Here is a 24,264-nt window from a genome sequence, read left to right as displayed (position 1 = left end):
TATTGCAGTGGCTCTCAACCTGTGTGTCCCCGGGTGTTTTGGCCTACAACTCCCAGAAATCCCAGCCAGTTTACCAGCTGTTAGGTTTCTGGGAATTGAAGGCCAAAATACCTGGGGACCAACAGGTTGAGAACCACTGCTCTATAGTATTGAATACTAACTACCTTGCACTTAGTTTGCAGTAATTGATGTAAACTGAGCATAAAGGGGAAAAGTGTGGAGAGGAGAGCGGAATGGGATACTTCAAAAGCAAATGAAAATGTGGGACAACAAAGGATGAATTAGGACCGTCTGTGCCAAATTGGGACAGTTTGAGTATATAACTTTTTATTGAATTTAAAAAAAATTTCATACAATAATTACTTTTATCATATAGCAGATATATACTGTATCATACAATGCTTGCATAATTATTTTATATCTATTGTTGATTTATATCTACTACAATGTTAACATTTGTCCATCTATATTTCTTCACCACTGTGTATCCCCTCTCCCACCCCGAGCCACTTCTTATATATTGTCCAACCAAAATCTCATTTCTTCCTGAGGCGGTAGCCCTCCATCCCTTTTTTGAAGTTCTTTCTCAATAAATTTTCCCCATACCTCAAAGCTATATTAGTTATATAGCTTGAGGGCCAGCATGGTGTAGTGGTTTGAATGTTGGACTATGGTATTGAGGGATCACTGGGTGACTTTGGGCAAAGTTACCCTCTCTCAACCTCAGATGAAGGCAAGGTCAACCTCCTTCTGAAAAGGTTTTCCCAAGAAAACCTCAGGATAGATTCATATGTTAGAAATGGCTTGAAAGCACACAAAAACGAACGAAGCTGAAGCCCCACCAGCACCACTTGTCCCTGGGAAGAGCCCATTTCTGTCTTTTCCCAGCCCCTTCCTGTCTCTCCACTTCCTTTTCTGTGATAAAAACCTTTCTGAGTAGCCTGAATGCTCGTATTTTCCCATGGTCAGAACTCTTGCCTGATTACAGCCACTGTCCCGATGTTCTTAATCTTCCCCACCTCCAAGGCTACATAGTCAATTACTGCCAGGATGTGAAAGCCCAGCATTCATGCTAGGTGAACTGTTCCCATCCTGCCAGAGCAATAGTGGATGGAGATAGCCTAAATGATAAGAACCATCTGGCTAGGAGGATTGATTTATGGCCTGCTCTGGTTTTCAAGCCTGGGAAAGAACTATTGACAGGTGTGAATGTGTAAGGGGGGCTGGGGGTAAGGAGTAGTTTGACATGCTGGGGTTTTGGTGGGAATGAGTCAGTACTAGCTTTATTTTCATATTGGCAAGAAGGACTATAATACAGCGTTTCCACGGAACTACCTGTGTGAGCCTGCATTGTGTCCTATAGCTTCCAAAGTCTGACAATTACTGAGGAAGGACCATTTTATGCAAAACCTTTTATAGATCCTGGATCATTGTCGGCACTCAAAAAAGTGGCTTAAAAATTCTCACGTATACACCAGACTTTCTTCCTGTTCTTTTAAGAGTTGTGAAAAAGAAAGAAATTTGGCAAGAATAATTTTTATGGTAAACAGTATTACTGAGGAATACGAAGACTGTCCTTATTTCATGTGAGCTAGTGTGACATAGTGGTTTGATCGTAGGAGTATAGCTGGAGAACAGCGACTAAATCCCCTGCTTTGCCATTACTGGGCAAGTCTCATACTCTTGGCCTCAGAAACCCCCGTGATAGGTTTGCCTTAGGATCTCCATAAGTTGTAAATGACTTAAAGGCACACAACATCAATAAGAACAGTCTAAATCTAAGGGTACTTTAGTCTAAATCGTCAATTGGACATGAGCAATCCTTTTCTTCTGCAGAAGAAAAGGATTGCTCGTGTCCAATTGACGATTTAGACTAAAGTACCCTTACCTCCAGTGGCGCAGCGGGTTAAACTGTTGAGCTGCTGAACTTGCTGACCGAAAGGTAGGCAGTTCGAATCTGGGGAGCAGGGTGAACTCGTTGTTTGCTCCAGCTTCTGCCAACCCAGCAGTTCGAAAACATGTAAATGTTAGATCAATAGGTACCACTCTAGCGGGAAGGTAACGGCGCTCCATGTGGTCATGCTGACCACATGACCTTGGAGGTGTCTACGGATAACGCCGGCTCTTCAGTTTAGAAATGGAGATGAGCACCACACCCAGAGTCATTAACTAGACTTAATGTCAGGGGAAAACCTTTACCTATACCTTGCCCTTACCACTGGCTATGCTGGCAGGAACTTCTGGAAGTTATTCACCCTAATGCTATGAAACTCCAAGAATCTTTTATAAAGTGTTATCTTTTATCCTAACAGCAATTATTTGAGGTATAGCAGAATAAAAGAGACAGGAATTAACTGGGCCAAAGTTTCCCAGTGATCTTCATGCTTTAGTGATATGAACCTAGGTGTCTCAATACAAGGCTATCATTTTCTTCATTAAATTATATGAAGCCATCCTTGTTTTGGACCAAGCCTAAATGCCCGAGCACCAGATTCCATCTGATTCTGGAAACTATGCTGGGTCACTCCAGTTAGCACTTGGGTAAGAGACTGCCAATGAATGTCATGTGCTGTAGGTTACATTTCAGATGATGGAACTGGCAAACCACCTCTGAGTGTTCCTTGCTTAAGAAAACCCTATGAAAAATGCATGGGGTCACCATAAATTAACAGGCGATTTGAAGGCACTCACTCACACACCCTGTTCTGGGCTATTTTTAATCTGGTGACTGAAGGCGGCCTAAGAGGAAGGAAGTTGAAAGGCAATGAGCTGAAACCTTAGTATAATTCAAACCATGTGATCAGACAAGCATCCACCACAAGCAGCTGGTTCCTGTTCCTCTTGTGATTATTATTGTTGTTGTTGCTATTTTATGCCTGCCTCTCCTCACAGCTCGAGGCGGGTTACAACATTGCTAAAATACATTAACGTAAAAACAGTCTTTAAAATACACATATTAAAACATATTTTCACAAAATAATATTAAAATACACAAAACAGAGATTGAGATGCAAGTTTAAAATTTGTCGTTAAAGCTAGCTGGGTAGGCTTGCTGGAAGAGGTTGGTCTTCACTTCTGTCTTAAATTGAGACAGCTTTTCCAGCAGGTTGTTCCACAGAAAAGGTCGTCTTGGCAGGATGGAGCAGATGCTCCCAGAGGACTTTAGTGTTCAGGGCAGATTGTACAGAAGAAGGCGCTCCTGCAGCTAACCTGGACCCAAACCATGTAGAGCTTTACAGGTCAAAATCAACACTTTGATAGGGATTGAGGAACCTGTGCTTCTCCTTGCTGGATGATATCTCCCATAATCTCTGATGGTTGGACAGCTGGAGGGTGACAGGTTTTTTGTCCCTATACTGTGGTTTATCTTCAGCAGGAATGGGATGAAGAGCTGAGCCTGAGAAAATGAGTAGCTATTTTATTATGACACAGCAAACAAGATAGATATGCTGGATTTCATATCACAAAATCACAAGTCGAACACTTCCCAAGTGTCTAGGACTGTGTGATGTATTTTCGGATGATGCGTGCAGATCCCAGTAGGGTGGCCTTTTGCAGTTGGCAGATCGTAATTTTGTCAATGTCTATTGTTTCCAAATGCCGGCTGAGATCTTTTGGCACGGCACCCAGTGTGCCCATCATCACCGGGACCACCTGCACTGGTTTCTGCCAGAGTCTTTGCAGTTCAATCTTGAGGTCCTGATAGCGGCTGAGTTTTTCCTGTTGTTTTTCATCAATGCGACTGTCACCTGGGATGGCGACTTCAATGATCCAAACTTTTCTTTTCCACGACTGTGATGTCTGGTGTGTTGTGTTCCAGAACTTTGTCAGTCTGGATTCGGAAGTCCCACAGTATCTTTGCGTGTTCATTTTCCACAACTTTTGCAGGTTTGTGATCCCACCAGTTCTTTACTGCTGGGAGGTGGTACTTGAGGCATAAGTTCCAATGAATCATTTGGGCCACATAGTTGTGCCTCTGTTTGCTATTATTAGGTAATAATAATAATAATAATAATAATAATAATAATAATAATAATAATAAGTAATAATAAAAGTAGCTATTATTATTATTATTATTATTATTATTATTATTATTATTATTATTATTATTATTACATTTCCATAGCTTTGGTAGATTGTGTATGACAGCAGTTGGGCATCTCCTCCTTTTCTTTATTTATGGAGAGACAGAATTGTGAATTAGCTGAAGGTTACATCATGTAGTTCTGGGGCCTCCTTTGACTCAGTAGTGTTTCCTGTTGGCAACACATATTCCACTTGTAAATAAAACAGCTGTTATGGAAACTTGTCAACTCTCCATTGATCTCATCTAAAGGAAACTCAGGGGAAGGAAAAGCCTTTTGGCACCTTAAACACGTCTGGACTTGTGGTAGCATAGGGATTTGTAAAGAAGACTGAACAGTGAGATGTTGGATGTATGGTGCATGCAGGCAGTGCTTCAGTTGCTTGAAGGATGATAGAAAAGACTCCTTTTGATAATACTAGCTGTGCCCGGCCACGCGTTGCTGTGGCGAAGTATGGTGGTATGGGAAATAAAGTATTGAGGAATTGGTGGTAGTTAAGGTAAAGGGTAAACGTTTTCCCCTGACGTTAAGTCCAGTCATGTCTGATTCTGGGGGTTGGTGCTCATCTCCATTTCTAAGCCGAAGAGCCGGCGTTGTCGGTAGACTCCTCCAAGGTCATGTGGGATGACTGCATGGAGCGGCGTTACCTTCCCGCAGGAGCAGTACCTATTGATGCACTCACATTTACATGTTTTTGAACTTCTGGGTTGGCAGAAGCTGGGGCTAACAGTGGGGGCTCTGTCCGCTCCCCCAATTCAAACCTGCGGCCTTTCGGTCCAGAAGTCTAGCAGCTCAGCGCTTTAACATGCTGTGCCATCAGGGGATATTATTTCCTAAAGGTTGTGAATATACAATATTTCTGATTGTTTTGGGTTTTTTTTGTCTGTTGGAGGCAAGTATGAATGCTGCAATTAGGAAAAATGATTAGGATGTAATGGCCTTGCAGATTTAAAGCCTAGCTGTTTCCTCCCTGAGGGATTTTTTTGTTGGGAGGTGTTAGCTGGCCCTGATTGTTTCCTGTCTGGAATTACCTTGTTTTCAGAGTGGTGTTGTTTGCGATATTTTATGTGCTTCTACTGTCTGTGGCCCTGAGAAAACAGAGGATTTGCCAGTCTTTGATGATGGGAATCCTTTGTTGGGAGGTGTTAGCTGGCCCTGATTGTTTCCTGTCTGGAATTACCTTGTTTTCAGAGTGGTGTTGTTTGCGATATTTTATGTGCTTCTACTGTCTGTGGCCCTGAGAAAACAGAGGATTTGCCAGACTTTGATGATGGGAATCCTTTGTTGGGAGGTGTTAGCTGGCCCTGATTGTTTTCTGTGTGGAATTCCCCTATTTTCAGAGTGTTGTTCTTTATTTAGTGTTCTGATTTTAGAGATTGTATTGTTCTGTTTTATTATACCACATTAATTTTTATATATTCTGATTTTAGTATTTTTGAATACTTGGAGCCAGATTGCATTCATTTTCACGGTTGACCGCAACACAATAATAATAATAATAATAATAATAATAATAATAATAATAGTAATGATAGTAATGATAGTAATAATAATGACTTTGGTAATACATAGTGCTTCACTGCCTTCTCAGCTTCCTTTCTGGAAGAATCCTTTCTTGGGAGGTGTTAGCTGGCCCTGATTGTTTCCTTTGTGGAATTTCCAATTTCCTTGCTTTATTTACTTTCTTTATTTCTTTATTACTGTCCTGGTTTTAGAGATTATATTGTTCTGCATTATTCTATCCTAGAAATCATTTCATATCAAAGTAGAATCTCACTTATCCAACATTCGCTTATACAATGTTCTGGATTATCCAACACAGTCTGCCTTTTCATAATCAATGTTTTTGTAGTCAGTGTTTTAAATTCCTTGTGATATTTTACTGGTAAATTTGTAAATACAGTACAGTAAAGTCTCACTTATCCAACATAAGTGGGCTGGCAAAATTTTGGATAAGCGAATATGTTGGATAATAAGGAGGCGTTAAGGAAAAGCCTATTAAATATCAAATTAGGTTATGATTTTACAAATGAAACACCAAAACATCATGTTAGACAACAAATTTGGCAGAAAAAGTAGTTCAATACGCAGTAATGCTATGTAGTAATTACTGTATTTATGAATTTAGCACCAAAATATCACGATATATTGAAAACATTGACTACAAAAATGCGTTGGATAATCCAGAACGTTGAATAAGCGAGTGTTGGATAAGTGAGACTCTACTGTAATTAGTACATAGCATTACTGCGCGTGGAACTACCTTTTCTGTCAAATTTATTGTATAATATGATGTTTTGGTGCTTAATTTGTATAACGATGACCTAATTTGATGTTTAATCAGCTTTTCCTGAATCCCTTCTTATTATCCAATATATTTACTTATCCTGCTGGCCTGTTTATGTTGGATAAGTGAGAGTCTACTGTATATTGATAATCTTATATTATCTTCTTAGAACTGGATTATATGAGGCTCCACAGCTGTATAAAATGCACACTGAAGTGGATTATATGGCAGTGTGGAGTCAAGATAATCCAGTGCAAAGCAGATAATATAAGATTATAAATGGGTTATACAGCTGTGTGGAAGGGCCTTGAGTCTACACTGCCATATAATCCAGTGCAAATTAGATAATCCGTGGAAGAAGCCTAAGTGAGACCTAAATTTGCCTGTCCCCTAACTGAAACCTGGCTGTCCCTTGGTTGCTAGGCAACGAAGTGGGCAGAGATTAGCCCTCTAAACTGGCAGCAATTGGATAAAAACAATTATTGCTCCCCCTCTAATTAGGACTTTATTTTTCTTTTCTTTTTGTTGTATCAACCCTGAGGCATGGGTGATGGGTTGTGTTGTCAAATTTCGAGGTTGGGGGGCCTGTACTTTTGTTGTTTTGTGGGTTGCTGTGATGCCATCACTCTTTTATATATAGAGATAAGTGCTAATTGAACTGTACAGCATTGTAAGGATTACAAGCAGCAATGCATATGAAGTACAGGTTGAGCTTCTGCTTGGGACCAGAAGTGTTTTGGATTTTTTTTTTTGAAATATCACTATTTGCATATACCTATAATAAAATATCTTAGGACTTCATCACACACAGTAAAATCAGTGTTTCAGCACATTTGAGAAAGGCAAACCATGCAAGCTTCAACTGTGGGGATGAGATATTTTGCCGTTTCTAAAGTGTTGTTTTTTCCTTAAGCTGGTTGGCAACTGACTTATTTTTAAATTCCCCACATAGATAGGAAAAATTGCCAATTTCCCCATGTGATGTTAATCCCTGTTGCCCGCTTTTGTTGCCCACTAGTAGATAAAGCGATGACGCTGTATGTGGGAGGAGCCAAAATGCCCATTTCCTCAGATCGCCAATGTAGAGAGGCTTGCAGAAAGATCAGCGTTAATTAAAAACCACTTTGAATGAGCATGAATGCAAAGGTGCAGGGAAAGATGAGGGTTAATTTAAAAGCACTTCCTATGATCCGGGGTGATTTTTTTTTAAAGATAAATAAAATCCTGGAGGGATGATGGGAGGAAATTTCAGAGCAAATGACCCCAGAGAAAGTGTCGCCTTAAGAAAGGTGCTTCTGTTTCAGTGGAAGGGTCTTGAAGGCAGTGCTGGTGTCCTTGTAATGAGTGGAGTCATCGCCTGCCCATGTGATGGGAATTAAGTGGATAGTTAAGTTAGAAGCTGGAGGAGGTGATCTTAGTGAGACGGGAGTGAGTAAATTGTTCATCTTTAAAGACAGAACCCCATGAAACTCCACCCTTTCCTCCGCTTTTCCTAGTTTTCTTCAGCACAATGTGATTTATTTCCCTGTGTCAGGAGCGACTTGAGAAGCTGCAAGTCACTTCTGGTGTGAGATAATTGGCTGTCTGCAAGGATGTTGCCCAGGGGACGCCCAGATGTTTGATGTTTTACCATCCTGTGGGAGGCTTCTCTCATGTCCCCACATGGGGAGCTGGAGCTGACAAAGGGAGCTCCCCCGTTCTCTCCAGATTCGAACCGCCGACCTGTCGTTCAGCAATCTTGCTGGCACAAGGGTTTAACCCACTGTGCAATGTGATGAAGTCCTTAGAGATGAGACCCAAGTCTAAATACAAAATCATTTATCATATATTTCATATATACATTATACATAAATCCTAGAGGTAATTTTATTTGATACAATATTTTTATAATTTTGTTCGCAAAATAAAGCTTGTGTTCATTAAGCCATCGGAAAGCAAAGGTATTACTATCCCAGCCACCCATGTGGACAGTTTTGGAGAATTTCCATGATGTATCTTTCTAAATATAGTAGCTAAGACACTTACCATAAAAAATGGAGCAGACCCCTTGTCATTTGGCTGTTGCATAAATATTCCTTGGAAAGGGGCAAATCCATTATATAAGGAAAAGCTGGAAAACGTGGGAGCATATTCAGAGCTTGGAACGTGAATTCCTTACATAACTAAATATAAAACTTACAAGAGTAACTTGTTAATATTAACATTCCAGCTTTCTTCTTTAACAATTAATTGTATGATGCATTACTTTTGTTTCCCCCCCTAATCATTAGGATTGATAAGCATTTGTCATAAATCCCAAAAAAGTTTGTAAAAATGTACTAAAGTGTCACTGTGAAAAATAACCAGATACCATTGTTTGCTAGATTCTCTTCTCTCTCTGTTTTTAATTATTTGCATTTCCACTCATTTCGCTATTTTTAAAATGTGCTTTCGTGATGTTCTTGTTGCCAAAACAAAAATTGATTAGTGACAAACACATTGCTTGTAACTCATTAATTGGATGATTTGGCACATGCTAACAGCCAAGACAAATCCAGTCTATGTAAATTTTAAAATCATGAATAATTTGGCATCATAGAAGTTTTGGATGAAAACAGAAGACATAACCTTTCTTGAAAAGATATATATTTGAATGCCAAAGTCAGGATTGTCCATGCTGTCATATATCTGATTTATATAGTTGTAAAAGCTGGACACTGAAGAAAGCTGATGGGGAGAGAACTCTTTTGAAATGGGCTGCTGGATGCAAGTTCTGCAGTTACATGGACTGCCAAAACAGCAAATACATGAGCCCAAGAGCAAATCAAACTTCATCTTTCTGTTGAGGCCAAAATGAATAAATTAGAATTGTTTGGGGTTTTTTTTGCATTTTGAATATATCATGAGAAGAAAATCAACAGTCATTAGAATCAGCCATCCCCATTTGCCATTTTTATGTTTGAGCATTTGATTATTTGAAGATTTGAAATATCTCTAGTAATCTTGAGGTCGTCCAACGTGATTCTGTGGTTAACATTTGGTAGATGTTGACCATAGAGTTGCCCTGGAGGACCTAGAAATTCCTATAAAGGTGTTTCCAAAGTTTTTTTTTTAATTCATGGTTTTCTACTTTTGTATACATCTTACGTTTTTAATTTCCATAAAAGAGGAGGGCCTACTATAACAACAAAGGTGATAGTCACTCTATATTACACCAGTAGGAGATCCTGCTGCCAGTTCTTTCCATCAACCTCCATCCTTAAATGTCTTTTACTTAAATATAGTGAAGACAGAAATTGAATGCCCTGGGACACTGCAACACTCAGGTCTATGTGAATATTTCTTGCAGGGAGAGAGAAATATTATGGATGCAAAGATATACTTGTATAATCTGAGAGATTTAGCAAATGCACTTACGATAGCAAGTGAGTGCAGTTTTTGTTTGTCTTTACAGACATGCATGGATCCCCGGAGCAAGCCAGCCTTCTTCACTGAGAAAACCATGGAGTCTTCCATCAAATATATTATTAAGAAGTTCCCCAACCTGGATACACGGAGCATGACGGTAAGATCTTGTCCCAGAGCCAAGGTGTTGGGATTGGCTGCTGACTTGCTTGAAGCATTTTACAATCATCCATTGTTCTTGCAGATACCAGGGTGGTACACAGGCAAGGCAAAGGCAACTAAAACACAGTACAATATCATTACAAAAGAGAATCAAATAGTTAAATTGTCTAGTTAAACCAGTGGTTCCCAGCCTTTGGACTCCAGGTGTTTTGGACTTCAGCTCCCACAGTTCCTAACAGCTGATAAACTGGCTGGGATTTCTGGGAGTTGAAGTCCAAAACACCTGGAGGCCCAAAAGTTGGGAACCACTGAACTAAAAGAAAGGTTTCTGAGATGGAGGCAATTGCAACATCTTTGCCAGTTGCACAACTATGGAGAACATTTTTTAAAACTCAGGTACTGTAGCCTAGGAAGCTGTTTCCCTTCATGACACACAGTGCACTGCTTCTTAAACTGTGAGTCCTCATTGTAAATGGGGCCCCCTTAGTTTTTTTCTTGGTGATTAATGTAAAGTTATCACTGAAGTTGCCTTAGTGTCCCATATTTCAATCCATTGTGTTGCTTTTCGGATTTAGCTGTATTTAGGTTGGCTCCTTGTCATTTCTTTGGCTTCTCCTTACAGACTGTTTTTACCAAACTAGGTTTTATGAATTCTGCATGCTTTTCATCAGATTTTTCTCTTCTTTATGTATCATGCCAGGCCTGTAGCGAGGGTTTTTTTTTAGGGGTTCAACCCCCCCCCCCGAAATTTTTCAAGTTATAAAAAAAATCTCGTTTATTCATGAATTTTAACTGGTTAACCAAATCCCCATGCTAAGTCTATGAGATGCAAAACATTAAGAGTCCCTCCAGGCACTATCTCAAGCAGATATTGACAGGTTTGTAGCGAGGAGGGGTATGTGCTAGGGGTTCAACCCCCTCCCCCCCCTGAAATTTTCAAAACCCCTCCTGAAATTTTTTTCTGGCTACGGCCCTGTATCATGCTGTTTGTTTAACTTGTTTTCCTTTTTTCCATTAAGGTTGTATCTCATCAGCGTGTGGTATTTTTGTATATTCTCCTGTTGTCTGCTGACATACATATTTATATGTTAACTAGCTTGAGTACCCAGGGATGCCGGGGTTGGGTATTTTGAAATTATAAATATTAGAAGTAATTATTGTTTGGTTTTTGGATGTTATGAATAGTGGCATTAGAAATACATATGGCTCTCTGGATGTAAGATAGAAATGGGTCTTTGGGTGTGGGTGAATTACAGCTCTCATCAGCCTTGGTCAATCCCACCACCCTGCCAGAATTTTCAATTAGCCATGATGAGTATGTGTGCCAGGTTTGGTTTAGATCCATTATCGGTGAGGTTCATAGTACTCTCTGGAAGTGGGTGGACTATAACTCCCAATATCCAAGGTTATTTCCCTCAAACTCCAGCAGTACTTAAAGCTGGTCATGATGGGTATGTGTGCCAAGTTTGGTACAGATCCATAGTTGATGGCGGTCACAATACTCTCTGGATCTCGGAGCTATCCTGGATAATATATGCATACAAAATACATGCATACATCAATACATACATATTTTCACTTTTAATATAAATTATATATATACTGATTATATTCCTGTTCATATTTGAATATATATATGACTCATCTAATTTACTGCAAGTCGCTTCTGGTGTGAGAGAATCAGCCGTCTACAAAGACGTTGCCCAGGGGATGCCCGGATGTGTTACGATCCTGTGGGGAGGCTTCTCTCACGTCCCCCTCCTCCCATTCCTTGTTTAGATATCAGCCAGTAGGTATCCATGAACCAACTCCTTTACCAAGAACTATTACCTCAGTGAGTTGCTGTGAGTTTTTTGGGCTGTATGGCCATGTTCCAGAAGCATTCTCTCCTGACATTTTGCCCACATCTGTGGCAGGCATCCTCAGAGGTTGTAAGGTCAGCTCATAACCTCTGAGGATGCTTGCCACAGATGTGGGCAAAACATCAGGAGAGAATGCTTCTGGAACATGGTCATACAGCCCGAAAAACTAACAGCAATCCAGTGATTCCGGACATGAAACCTTTGACAACATGTTGCCTTAGTTCTTGAGCATGAGCACATGGGAGTAACCACACTTTCTCATGCTGATGTTAATCTTCTTTATTATGAAAGGAGCAAGATCCCTGTCTTCTTTCACAACTGGCTATACATATAAGTAAAAATTCCATATGCAGTACAAAAGTTGAAGCCAACCCAACCTGGTCCTATGAAATGTGCTTGCCTTGTGTCTTTAATGTCATTTCCAGGCTATGTTGATATTATCTATCAAGGGGTTTTCTTGATGAGATTTGTTCCTAAGAAGTTTGCCATAGCAAACTCGGGCTGAGAGAGAGTGATCATTGGAAGACTGCATGGCCATTGGTGATTCAAACTCTAGTCTACAGAGTAATAAATGTAAACCATTATACCACATTGGCTCTCATCTGCAACTTTATTCAGCACTAAATCCCTCTCCTAACAGTTTACAAAAATATTAAACAGTCCTAAAGGGCATTCAAATGATCTGAAGAAACAAAAGAAAAATAGTAATAATATGATCTTTAGAAAGAAATGGAGAAACAAATCTTTTTTAAAAAAAACAGCCAATTGATTAAAATAAGTAATTCCTTGTGTTCAAGTTTGCCTTTTGCTTTATTTAGTTTGCTTTTTTCTTCATCCTGACATGTTTTCTTTACACGCTATCTGTCTATCTATCTAAAAATTTAAAATCCAACTTCTTAAAATGCTGGTGGGGAAGAAACAAGAAGCACTCTAATGCTGTTGTTGAACAGTAAACATATTCAGCCCTATGTACTTGTTCATGTTTACAGCAACATCTGGGTCCAGTGCACAAAGACAAAGCAGATATTTTCCGGGCTCTTGGTGCCTACTATCACACCTTTGTGGATGTAATGGAATTCCGGGTGAGTATTATCTAGACTGGTTTGCTTTAGGCTTGCTGTGTATTTAGGTGCACTCTGTTCAGATGCTGGAAGGCTTTTATCCTTGTGAAAAAACTGAGCTTTGTCTACACTGTGGAATGAATATAGCGTGACACCACTTCAACTGCAATAGCTCTATGCTATTGGATCCTGGGATTTGTAGTTTGTAGAGACACCAATACTATTTGGGAGAGAATGCAAAAGACCTTGTAAAATTACAGCTTCCAAGATTCCATAGCATTGAGCCATGGCAGTCAAAGTGATGCATTGATTCTTGGGGATACACGCATGCTCTATGGAAATTCCCTTCTTAAACCATTATTATTAGTGCAGAAGCCTTGTTCTCTTTCCATCCATTCAGCATTGCCTGGTCCAAAAACAGTATGCTGCCTGAGGCAGTAGTCAGGATGATGCCTTTAGTGTTCCCCTGGCAGAATGACAACTGAATCTTACATTAATACAGTAGAGTCTCACTTATCCAAGCTAAACGGGCCGGCAGAAGCTTGGATAAGTGAATATCTTGGATTATAAGGACGGATTAAGGAAAAGCCTATTAAACATCAAATTAGGTTATGATTTTACAAATTAAGCACCAAAACATCATGTTTTTACAACAAATTTGACAGAAAAAGTAGTTCAATATGCAGTAATGTTATGTTGTAATTACTGTATTTACGAATTTAGCACCAAAGTATCACGATATATTGAAAACGTTGACTACAAAAATTGCTTGGATTATCCAAGGCTTGGATAAGCGATGCTTGGATAAGTGAGACTCTACTGTATATCATATGGGACCCTATCTTCCATCACAATGAAAGGCAGTGGGCAATCTTAAAGAGTTCAGGGCATGCCATATGGTTACAACATACAGTCTCGGTTTCCCCACAAAGAGAAATGACCAAGGGCATGTGGTTTTTACCATCAATGTTCAGCATCCAGACTTTGCCACCTGTGGAGACTGCCTCATATCTAATGGGAAGGCTGCTCCATGTATAGGATCCTGCCCCTCTTCCAAACAATTATTCCGCACAGCTATCTGGTGATGCAAATTAGGCCAAAGGAGAGCAACTGAAGTTAGATTACTTAGGACCCTTCCAGACAGGCCCTATATCCCAGGATCTGATCCCAGGTTTTCTGTTTATCCCAGCTTATCTGACAGTGAGGACTCATATAATCCAGTTTAAAGCAGAAAACCTGAGATCAGATCCTGGAATAAAGGGCCTGTCTGGAAGGGCCATCAGTGAGCTTTGCTGCTGAGCTAGTCCATGGTTATAATTATTTAAATGTTGGGTTATTGGGCTTTTCTTAAAATGAATGAATCACTGCTGTTCTCCTTAGGAGGAACAGCACTGCTTGATTTCTTTCTCCAGTATTTGTAATGATGAGGGAGGAAAAGAGTACTGCATGCTCTGTTCTTCCCAGTGCCGGCCCAGGATACCTTGTGTGAAAGAAAGAGCAAAGTGTATTTTCCCTCCTTGCCCCACTCCATTTTACCCATAGATGCTGGCAGGCACAGCAAAATGATTTTACTTCAGAATGGGAAACAAAACATCACCTTGCACCATACCCAAGGGCACGACATGGGTGAAATACTGACTGTATGATACTTTCAGTTCTGTTCTCCAAGATAATGGAATAGCTAAGAAGATGCTTAAACGGATTGCTTAATTCTGTTTCATTGTACTGTAGTCCCAGCTCCAATTCTGGATCTCTTTAAATAGAGTGGAATTTAATGTTCAGTATCAGAAAATACCTCAATATCCCCCAGTTTTGCATTTCTCTGACCCCCAGAGAGAGGAGTCTTAATTTCCTCCAGTCTTGAACCTTTGAAAGAAGGTTAAACTCAAGATCAATGCCAAATCCTTGCAATTAACACATCACATGGCCACCGGCAAAATCTTATTTATTTTCTAGCATTTGTTCTAAGAGTGGATAAATTACATTTTCTCCATGGTATATGATTATATTTTCAAAAGCACAGCATCTTCCTCTTCCTGCAATGTAAATCACATTCAGAATAAAAACACTGTACAGAATCTAATGTGCCAAAATATATTAGAAATGAAAAAGTAGTTATACTTGTTTTGCAACAGGCATTTTCTAAATAAGCAAAGATAACATCCAAATAAATAATCTTGACACATTTGTGTTTCATAAAAAAGCCAGCTTCTTAAGAACTGAAGAAACCATTTAAAAAGAGGAAAGATGAAGTGCTCAATTCCTATTTAAATGCAGAGAGTTTACAGCTGAATACATAATCAACTAGATTGTTAATGTCCAAGAATGGAAAAACAAACATTTATCAATGTCATCAAAACAGTCTTGAGCAAAGTTATTGCTGATTTATATAGTTTTCAGGAGACCATGAGGTAAGAAAAAGAAAGCTCCTTTTATTCTGAGTTGATATTTTCAACCCTTCTGTTTTAAGTTAGTATGGGGCAATAGGTCATGAGGAAAAGAAACAAGGATTAGAATCATAGAATCATAAAATTGGAAAGCACCACAAGGGCCATCTAGCCCAACTGCCTATCATACAAGAATGCACAATTAAACTACTCCTGAAGATGCCCATCCAACCTCTGTTTAAATATATCCCCAGAAGGAGAATACATTATCTTCTAAAGCAATCTATTTCACTGTCAGACAGCTCTTCCTGCTTTGTGGGGGGATTAAAAGTGAGTGACAAGGAGGGGAGCTTTGTGAAAAATGAAGCAATGGCGAGGAATACATATCATATGGCTTTTAAGCACTCCTGTTCCATAAAGCAGCCTGCTCTCTGATCTAAGATAGGAATTCAGGACATGTGCTTAGAAGATCAAGGTGCTAGTTATTATGAAATGCAGTTGAATTCCAGAATGACAGGAAAAAATAAGAGTCTACTGTTTTTATATTATCTTCTATAACACTCAATTTATTCTTTAGGACCATGTCTATGAGCTCCTGAACACCATTGATGCCAGCCAGTGCTACTTTGACATTGTGAGTGCTGTGTGAATAAAGATAATAGTGTATGTTTACTTCTGCATGTAAAATAATCAGGAATCACTTAGACTTGCAGTGTAGACTTCTGAGTGACTGAATATAAACTATAGACATGATAATGTTTTGGCTGTGTTGGGCTGCTAGGCTATAAGCTGTCTACCATGTAAGTTAACTGTCTGCTGACTTGTTTGTTTGTTTAATGTATATTCCACCAGTTGCTTGACATGTAACACAAGGTTTTATAATAATAATAAGAAGAACAACAACAACAACTTTATTTTTGTACCCCGCCTCCATCTCCCCGAAGGGACTTGGGGTGACTTACATATGGCACAAAGTGCCTAAAACAACACATAAAATAAACACACAGTACAATACAAAATAAAACTAGTAGTATTAAAACAACAATTTGAACTCTGAACAGCACCAATAACCTAGTGTCAACTGTCATAAAAACATAGCCAACTGTAAACAAGAAGAAGGGAAAGGGATAGTGCAAGTTGTAGCTAAGGAGATGAAAGTGCTAGTTATGTAGGTATAGTAAAGGTAAAGCTTTATCCCTGACATTAAGTCTAGTCGTGTCTGACTCTGGGGGTTGGTGCTCATCTCCATTTCTAAGCTGAAGAGCCAGCGTGGTCCGTAGACGCCTCCACGGTCATGTGGCCGGCATGACTGCATGGAGCACCGTTACCTTCCCACTGGAGCAGTACCTATTGATCTACTCACATTTGCATGTTTTTGAACTGCCAGGTTGGCAGAAGCTGGGGCTAACAGTGGGAGCTCACTCCGCTCCCCGGATTTGAATTGCCAACTTTTTGGTCAACAAGTTCAGCAGCTCAGTGGTTTAACTCGCTGTGCCATCGGGGGCTCCAATGTAGGCATAGTAGCAAAAGTAAAAAAAAAAACTCAGGCCAAATATGGTAGTTTATATAGCCTCACCATAACGGTAGGAACTCTGATCCTCCATCTGTTTTGGATTACAACTATCATTATCCCATCATTGACCATACTGGGTGGAACTAATGGGATATATATATATATATATATATATATATATATATATATATATATATAGTTCAACACGTATGGAGAACTAAAGTTACCAAACAATGATGTGTAGAACATCCTGAGAATTCAGAGAAATGCTACAATAGTTCTTGGATCCTTTTTTTCTGTTTTACCAATAATTGCTTTGGAATTTCTTTGTTTTTTGACAGATTTAAGTGAGAAGAATGTTCTGTTCTGTTCACACGTACATTCTCTGAGTAGGAAGAACTCCAGAAATGAAAGCTTATATCCTTGGGCTGGTTTCTTGTCAGTACCACAGGAGGCTTAGAATATTTTTTTTAATGTATGGTTTATAAAACATGTACAAATAAACCATAGAAAGGTAGCTCAAGTCATGCTTCAGCCTCAAAAGAAGGTAGTGGTAAACCTGCTTTGAACAAATATTGCCCAGAAACCCATAACAGAGTTGTTTAAAGTAGGAAACAACTTGAAGGCATACAGCAAAGGTAAATATCATACAGTTGGTCAGCTAACACTATGTTGCCAACGCCGACTGTAGCAATAACTCTCCAAAGCCCCATCTACACTTCCATTATAATGCAGATTGAACTGTTTTATATGGTCAGTGTAGATTCACATCATCCAGTTTAATACAGTTAAACTGCATTATATGAGTTGACTGACCATAGAATTCCATTCAATCTGCATTATAATGGTGGTGTAGATGGGGGCCGAGATGTCCTACAGGAATAACATATGGCCCTATCTAGAGACCTGTGAGTTCCCTGGTAGTCTCCCATCTAAATGTAAACCAAAGCCTGATGCTCCTAAGATTGTGAAATTAGACAAGATCAGATGTAGCATGATATTAGGGATCATAGATGGAGATGACTCCATCCAGACTGCAGCAGATATTGCTTCTTGATTAGGATTCTTTTAGGCAAATGTTACTTTAAGATTCTTTCAGAGCTCCAAGTGCAGACCTCCCACTGATATTTCCGAACTGCAACTACTCTCTAAACCTGTAGCTTCTTCACAAAATGATTGAGGGCATAATGAAGCTAAATACTGTATTGTTGAAGTCTTTTGTGGCCGGAATCATTGGAGTGCTGTGTAGTTTCCAGGCTATATGGCTGTGTTCTAGCAGAGCATTTTCTCCTGACATATCACTGCATCTGTGGCTGGCATTTTCAGAGGATCTTCTGCTAGAACACTGCCATACAGACCAGAAACCACACAGTACCCCAGGCTAAATACTGATTCTCAAAAGGCTTTGCTTTTGCAGAAGATTACAACTAGATAGAGAAATTTCCCTGACAAAAGGTGTGGTCATTGTTTCTTCTGGCAAAGCTGGATCTGTTTAGCAATTTTGGCCAATTAAGAAGTCAATTCATTGTTGAGGATCCCAAATTACAACCATAGAATTCCTGAGTTAGAATAAATTGGAGTTAATCTTGACTAATGCTAGTTGATTAGGAAAGGACAGAAAAAGCGAGATAATTATATTGTTCAATAGACTTTTAATCTGTGAGAAGATAATTGCCACCTTCCTGTTCCTAAACCTATTGTGTGCAAATAGCATAGTTCTATGTCTTGTTTAGGCTCCTCCAAAATAGGACCACACCACAGAATTATAACACTGTGATGTTTCCGCCTTTGTTATCCTAAGATTAGTTTAGAGCAGTGGTTCCCATTCCTTTTTTGACCAGGGACCACTTTGACCAGGAACCACTCTCCATCATTAGTACCAAAAGGGTTATAAATCAGTTTTTGGTCAACTTTAGATTTGGTTTGGTTATTTGGGGTGCTGATAGACCACATCAGCTTTAGTTACTGAAACACAACACGTGCCATCCAGTAGTTGCCAGCTGCTCGCCCACAGAAAACCTTATCTAATAATCTAGGGCTAATGTAGTTTATCCAATGCAATGGTTAGCTCTGCGGAAAGGAGCAGAAATAAATTAAAGAAAGAGGAAGAAGGTTCGCAGACTGGATTTTTGTTCCCAGTGGGCCGTGGCCCACAGGTTGAGAACCACTAGTTTAGAGAGTAGCCTAAACTCAACCAGAAAGCTTCTCTGGTGCCTCTGCCAGATTAAAACAAAAATACAGTTAGCCCTCCATATCCAGGGATTCTGCATCCATGGATTTCACTACACAAGTTATGAAAATATTCAAATAAAAATTACATTTGATTCCACTGTTGTATATAATGGGACTTGAACATCTACAGAGTTTGGTATCCAAACTCCTGGATCCTGGAACTAAACCCCAAGGGATACCAAGGTCCCAGTGTATTACACAATGTCCTGCCGTGAGATCTAGTATGATATAGTGGTTTGAGTGTTTGACTATGACTACCTAGTAATTGATGCCTCCTTAAGCCATAGACACCCATTGGGAGTCTTGGGGCATGTCTCACATTCTCAGCCCTAGAAAACCCTGTGATCAGATCAGCATAAGTTGGAAACAACTGGAAGAAACATAGCAACAACACAACAACAAACCACTATCTTCATCTTCTGTCTCCTGTGCTTCTTTTCCCTTCTGTAGCATGTGAATTACGATTTCACCAAGAATTACCTTGACCTAATTGTCACCTATGCATCTGTCATCTTACTCCTTTCCCGCATTGATGACCGCAAGGCCCTGATTGGCTTGTACCACTGCACCTATGAGATGATCCATGGAACCAGGTCAGCACCTGTTTATTTATGTAAAAGATTTTATGCCACTTTTTGGTTCTTAAGATGTTTTAGAATACAGATCCTCCAGCCAGGTACCACTGGCCTACCAGCTAAGGTAGGCAAAAATGTTCAAAGAACTAAAGGTTTCTCACCCCTCTTTTAAGAGAAACCCTCCTAGGATAGTATATAACAACACTTCAACTGGCTGCATTTCATAAACAGTAATCATTATAATTGAAGTAATAGTACAGACAAAGGGCCCCTGGTGGTGGCGCAGTGTGTTAAAGCGCTGAGCTGCTGAACTTGCAGACCGAAAGGTCCCAGGTTCAAATCCCGGGAGCGGAATGAGCGCCCGTTGTTAGCCCCAGCTCCTGCCAACCTAGCAGTTTGAAAACATGCCAATGTGAGTAGATCAATAGGTACTGCTCCGGTGGGAAGGTAACGGCGCTCCATGCAGTCATGCCGGCCACATGACCTTGGAGGTGTCTACGGACAACGCCAGCTCTTCGGCTTAGAAATGGAGATGAGCACCAACCCCCAGAGTCAGACATGACTGGACTTAATGTCAGGGGAAACCTTAACCTAGTACAGACAAAAACATCAACAGTTTAAATTGGACAGTATCATGTATAAAACATCCATCCTCATGTTCCAATTGCATAAAATAATCACTGCCAGGTCCTCTCAGAACTTTTCTTAATAAACATTAGGGAAGAGATGACACAAGATCTCAAAGCTAAGTATGCAGCCAATTGGATACTATTATAGTAAGAAGTGTTCTGTCCTGGGAATCAAGAGCATGTGAACCTTCATATATGGTTGTTTCAGGGGAAAATATGAATACTGTTAGAGGCGATGGTGACTTCTATTGTTGGAAAACACCTTTGACTTATTGCTTGTCTGATAACAGTGATGCCAGTTATCCCCGTTTGGGTCAGATGATTCTTGAATATGAGAACCCCTTGCGCAAGCTGATGGAGGAGTTTGGACCCCATACCAAGGTGAGATATAGTGATCTGTTCATGACCAATTTTTTATTTTTTAGAGGAGACTTGTCAGTTGGTTTAACATCTTATTGTCTAAGATACACAATATTTTCATTGTTGTAATACTGTCTCAACAATACATTAATAGTTTCATTGTGACACAGTCCAGATTCAGTAGTTGTGTTTTATATATCAGTATGCCTTTTGGATGCAAGTATCTTACATGTGAGATAGCTCTTAATGTTCCCTTTAGACCAGGCAGTTACTATCTGTTAGCGTCCAGTCTGAAATTCTGTTGGGTTTCAGCCCTGAACTGCACAAATGTCATCAAGTTTCTAGTCCTCAATGAGTAGCTAGACTAGAGACAGCTGAGGGATTCCTTTCCCCACATTCCCATGCATGTTTCCCAAAAGGGCTTTGTCATTGTCTTTCCTGCTAGCCACTGTCTCTCCTCCGCCTTTGATGATGTAATAATAGAATTCTGTGAGGGAGCTTCTTCTTAAGTTTAAACTACCCTGGGTTGACCATTCGGTCTCCATCATTTTTAGGGTCTTCTGCTTTTTCTTTCTCCCTGTGAGGATGCACATTTTCCCTCTCTCTAGCTGTATGGATATTTTTACCGTTTACCTTCTCTAGAAGACTAGACTTAGTAAGCTAGTTAGCTCCAAGGCATTTTCTATCAAGAATGTATTTTTTTTTACGTCAATTAATATTTTTGAACCAAAGTTCTGACTCTGCAATCCTGAGCCATTCTAAGGAATAGAAGCCTATCCCTTCGTACCACATGTAAGTTTCTGCTGGTTATGGAGTTTACTCCTGGTACTCTTCTATATTTTGTTGGAATTACCCCAACTGAGAGTTATTTTTGAGCCTAACAGCTCAGATTCCCCAACAAATTCTCTAGAGCTTTTAATGGAGACAAAGAATATGTTCAGATGACAACTTTCTGCTGTCACCGTTGAGCATCTGAAGCTAGCAAATGTCTATCAGATTTGTAAAGAAAATATGTTGCTCAAAAACAGGATCTCTGTCTATATGGTGTAACAAAGCCACTGGTTAATCTACCACAGTATTGTGTGAATAAATACTGGAGAGTTTGTGGACCTACAGATTTTGATGATCTATTCCTCCTATCATCCCTCATCACTGGCTGGGCTGGCTGAGGCTGATGGGAACTGAAGTCCCACAGTATCGATAGGGCCAGACAATTGCTAGCCCTGGCCTAGTTTTACTGCCTGTGGTTTTGCAAAGTTGTTTTCTTAGCACCTGATACCCTTTTTTGTTGGGAGATTCTAGAGATCTAATTTCACTGTTCAAAGCCTGTACCTTTATAGTAAGCACGTATGACCCCAATCCGTATCACAATGGGATGTGAAGTTGTGCAGCGAGAGAATTTTATCTTTCTTTAACTGTTTCTTTTTTTAAAAAAAAAATGCCAGTGAACTTGCTTTTTTTATTTAAAACCCTTGCATAGGGGGATGGGAGAGTTTTGGAAAAAAAAACGCATTGGGAATGTTTATACTTTACTCTCCCATGCATATTAATCTGGATCTAGATTCGAGCTGAGCATGAGAATAAAAAAGCAAATGCTATACGCTGCACAAAAGACATTTAATGGACGGTGCAGATTAACACTAGCTACTTCCACAAATTTATTTTGAGAATATGCAAGGTGAAATACAGATCTGTCTTCTTTTTTTCTACTCTTCCTTTCTGTCCTGCTGTCACTTCCTGCACCTAATGGCCCTCTTTCCCCAGGCTGTGAGCAACACACTTCTCTCAGTACACTTCCTTTTTGCCCGGAGAAATCACTCCGCTGATCAGTGGCGAACTGACCAGCTCTTCAGTTTGATTAGCAACCCTGCAGGCATGATAGCTCCTGTCAATTCAGACACGGTGAGTATGTGTGTGCAAGACAGTGACACTTTCCCTCCTTCTCCAGTACAGTCCAAGCCAGGCTTTTACAAGGATTATAAAAAACGCAGGTCTTACATTTTGTATGAGTGATACCTTTGAGAAGTTTGTATCATTGTCAGTAATATAAATGAGTAAATAGCCATCCAGTGAGAAAATCCTTCACAGACTTGAACTAACTTGAAGAGACAGATCTCTTGATTACAATGTCAGCATTGTACCCCTGTAATCAATATCTAATTCTCTATAACTAGAGCCTGAGCAGTGGCTGACAGTGATGCCAGCTGATCCACTAAATGTTTCCCACATGTACATAGCAAAAACTCCACACTGCTTAGAAAAAGTCCTTGCATAAATAAATGTGAGCGAGAGAGGAGGGGGGACCACATGATGGGGAGAGACAAGATCACCCTTGATTTACACAAGTAAAAAAGGATGTTCTACTTTTTATCTTTAATTCTCTCAGATGGCTTGTGAATACTTATCTCTGGAGGTTTTGGAGCGATGGATTGTGAGTAAGTCACCATCTCGTACTTTATCGTGCTGTTATTCTTGAAAGGGCCAGCAGTGGATCATAAAGCCTAAATCTATCTGTTAGGGCAGTGGTTCCCAACCTGTGGTCCGTGGATCACCATTGGTCCCCAAGAACTAAAATATGGTTGGCAGCCTTACAGTTACTACACCGTTGCAAAAAGAGCAACTGATCTCGTGAAACCCTCTTATAGTACTGAGACAACTGAGATGTTGGGAGGAGAGAGGATGACTATCCACAAAAGTCACAACAAGTATCCTGAATGCTTCTTCTCCCCCCGCCCCCCCCCGAGCAGAGCCATTCCATGTGGCGCCTGGAAGTGGTGGCACCTTGGTGTCTTTGTTTTTAGGCCTGTTCTTGGGGTTATTTGGGGTGCTGATTCAGAAAGTTGCATTGGATAGACCCCATCAGCTCTAGATTATTAAATATGGCTTTCTGTGGGTGAGCAGATGGCATATGTTCTCAGAGGCGGTCCAACTGCGCGCCAAGGGAAGCATTTGCCTGTGACGCAATCGTCCCGGGGGCACAGTCGAGCCCCTGGGAGGATGGTGCCACCCCCCGCCTCCTTCTCCTTCGGGCCTGGGCCTTCTCGCCATGTGCCCTGGCCCAGCCAGCCTGGATGGGCCTTCCCACGGTGGCCTGGCTCAGCCAGGCCACGGCAGGAAGGTCCATTCAGGCTGCGGTGGGAAGGCCCAGCCAGGCTGCCTGAGCCTTCCCACCGCAGTCCACACGCCCTGGCCCCGCCAGGAGGTGGGGCCCCGTGATGCAGGAGGCGGGGCTAGGGCACGCGGTGCAGGAGGCAGGCGCCAAAATTCATTTTGCCTACTAAGGCAAAATACCTATGGACGCCTCTGTATGTTCTGTATCAGAAACTAGAGCTGATGTGGTCTATCCAATGCAATTTTCTGAATCAGCACCCCAAATAACCAAACCGAATCTAAAGTTGACCAAAAACTGATTTGCAACCCTTTTGGTACTAATGTTGGAGAGTGGTCCCTGGTCAAGTAGCCCTTGGTCAAAAAAATGTTGGGAACCACTGTATCATAGTCTGTGGATTTACCAATCCCCTACTGGTCAATGTGGACTTTGGTAAACCTCTAGATGAGATTACTTCTAGCAAAAGATCTCTGTTTAGAGCAGTGGTTCTCAACCTGTGGGTCCCCAGATGTTTTGGCCTTCAACTCTCAGAAGTCCTAACAGCTGGTAAACTGGCTGGGATTTCTGGGAATTGTAGGCCAAAATACCTGGGGGCCCACAGGTTGATAACTACGGGTT

General features: G+C 40.5%; 1 protein-coding gene across 5 annotated transcripts in view; it reads left to right on the top strand.

Moving 5' to 3' along the window:
- The window catches only part of nckap1l (NCK associated protein 1 like), a 141,299-nt gene that overhangs the window by 22,904 nt on the left and 94,131 nt on the right, over positions 1 to 24,264 (top strand). For all 5 annotated transcript variants that reach the window (XM_062971071.1, XM_062971068.1, XM_062971070.1 and 2 more), the window contains 7 exons: positions 9,806 to 9,916; positions 12,770 to 12,862; positions 15,806 to 15,862; positions 19,424 to 19,566; positions 20,468 to 20,558; positions 22,302 to 22,439; positions 22,924 to 22,972. In XM_062971071.1, the coding sequence (XP_062827141.1) occupies positions 9,812 to 9,916; positions 12,770 to 12,862; positions 15,806 to 15,862; positions 19,424 to 19,566; positions 20,468 to 20,558; positions 22,302 to 22,439; positions 22,924 to 22,972 (676 nt within the window). In that variant the 5' untranslated portion in view covers positions 9,806 to 9,811. The remainder of the gene's footprint in view (positions 1 to 9,805; positions 9,917 to 12,769; positions 12,863 to 15,805; positions 15,863 to 19,423; positions 19,567 to 20,467; positions 20,559 to 22,301; positions 22,440 to 22,923; positions 22,973 to 24,264) is intronic.

The sequence above is a fragment of the Anolis carolinensis genome, chromosome 2 (genome assembly GCF_035594765.1).
Source record: "Anolis carolinensis isolate JA03-04 chromosome 2, rAnoCar3.1.pri, whole genome shotgun sequence".
NCBI lineage: Eukaryota > Metazoa > Chordata > Lepidosauria > Squamata > Dactyloidae > Anolis > Anolis carolinensis.
The sequence above is the reverse complement of the archived record's forward strand: the minus strand, read 5'-3'. Positions and strand labels throughout refer to the sequence as shown.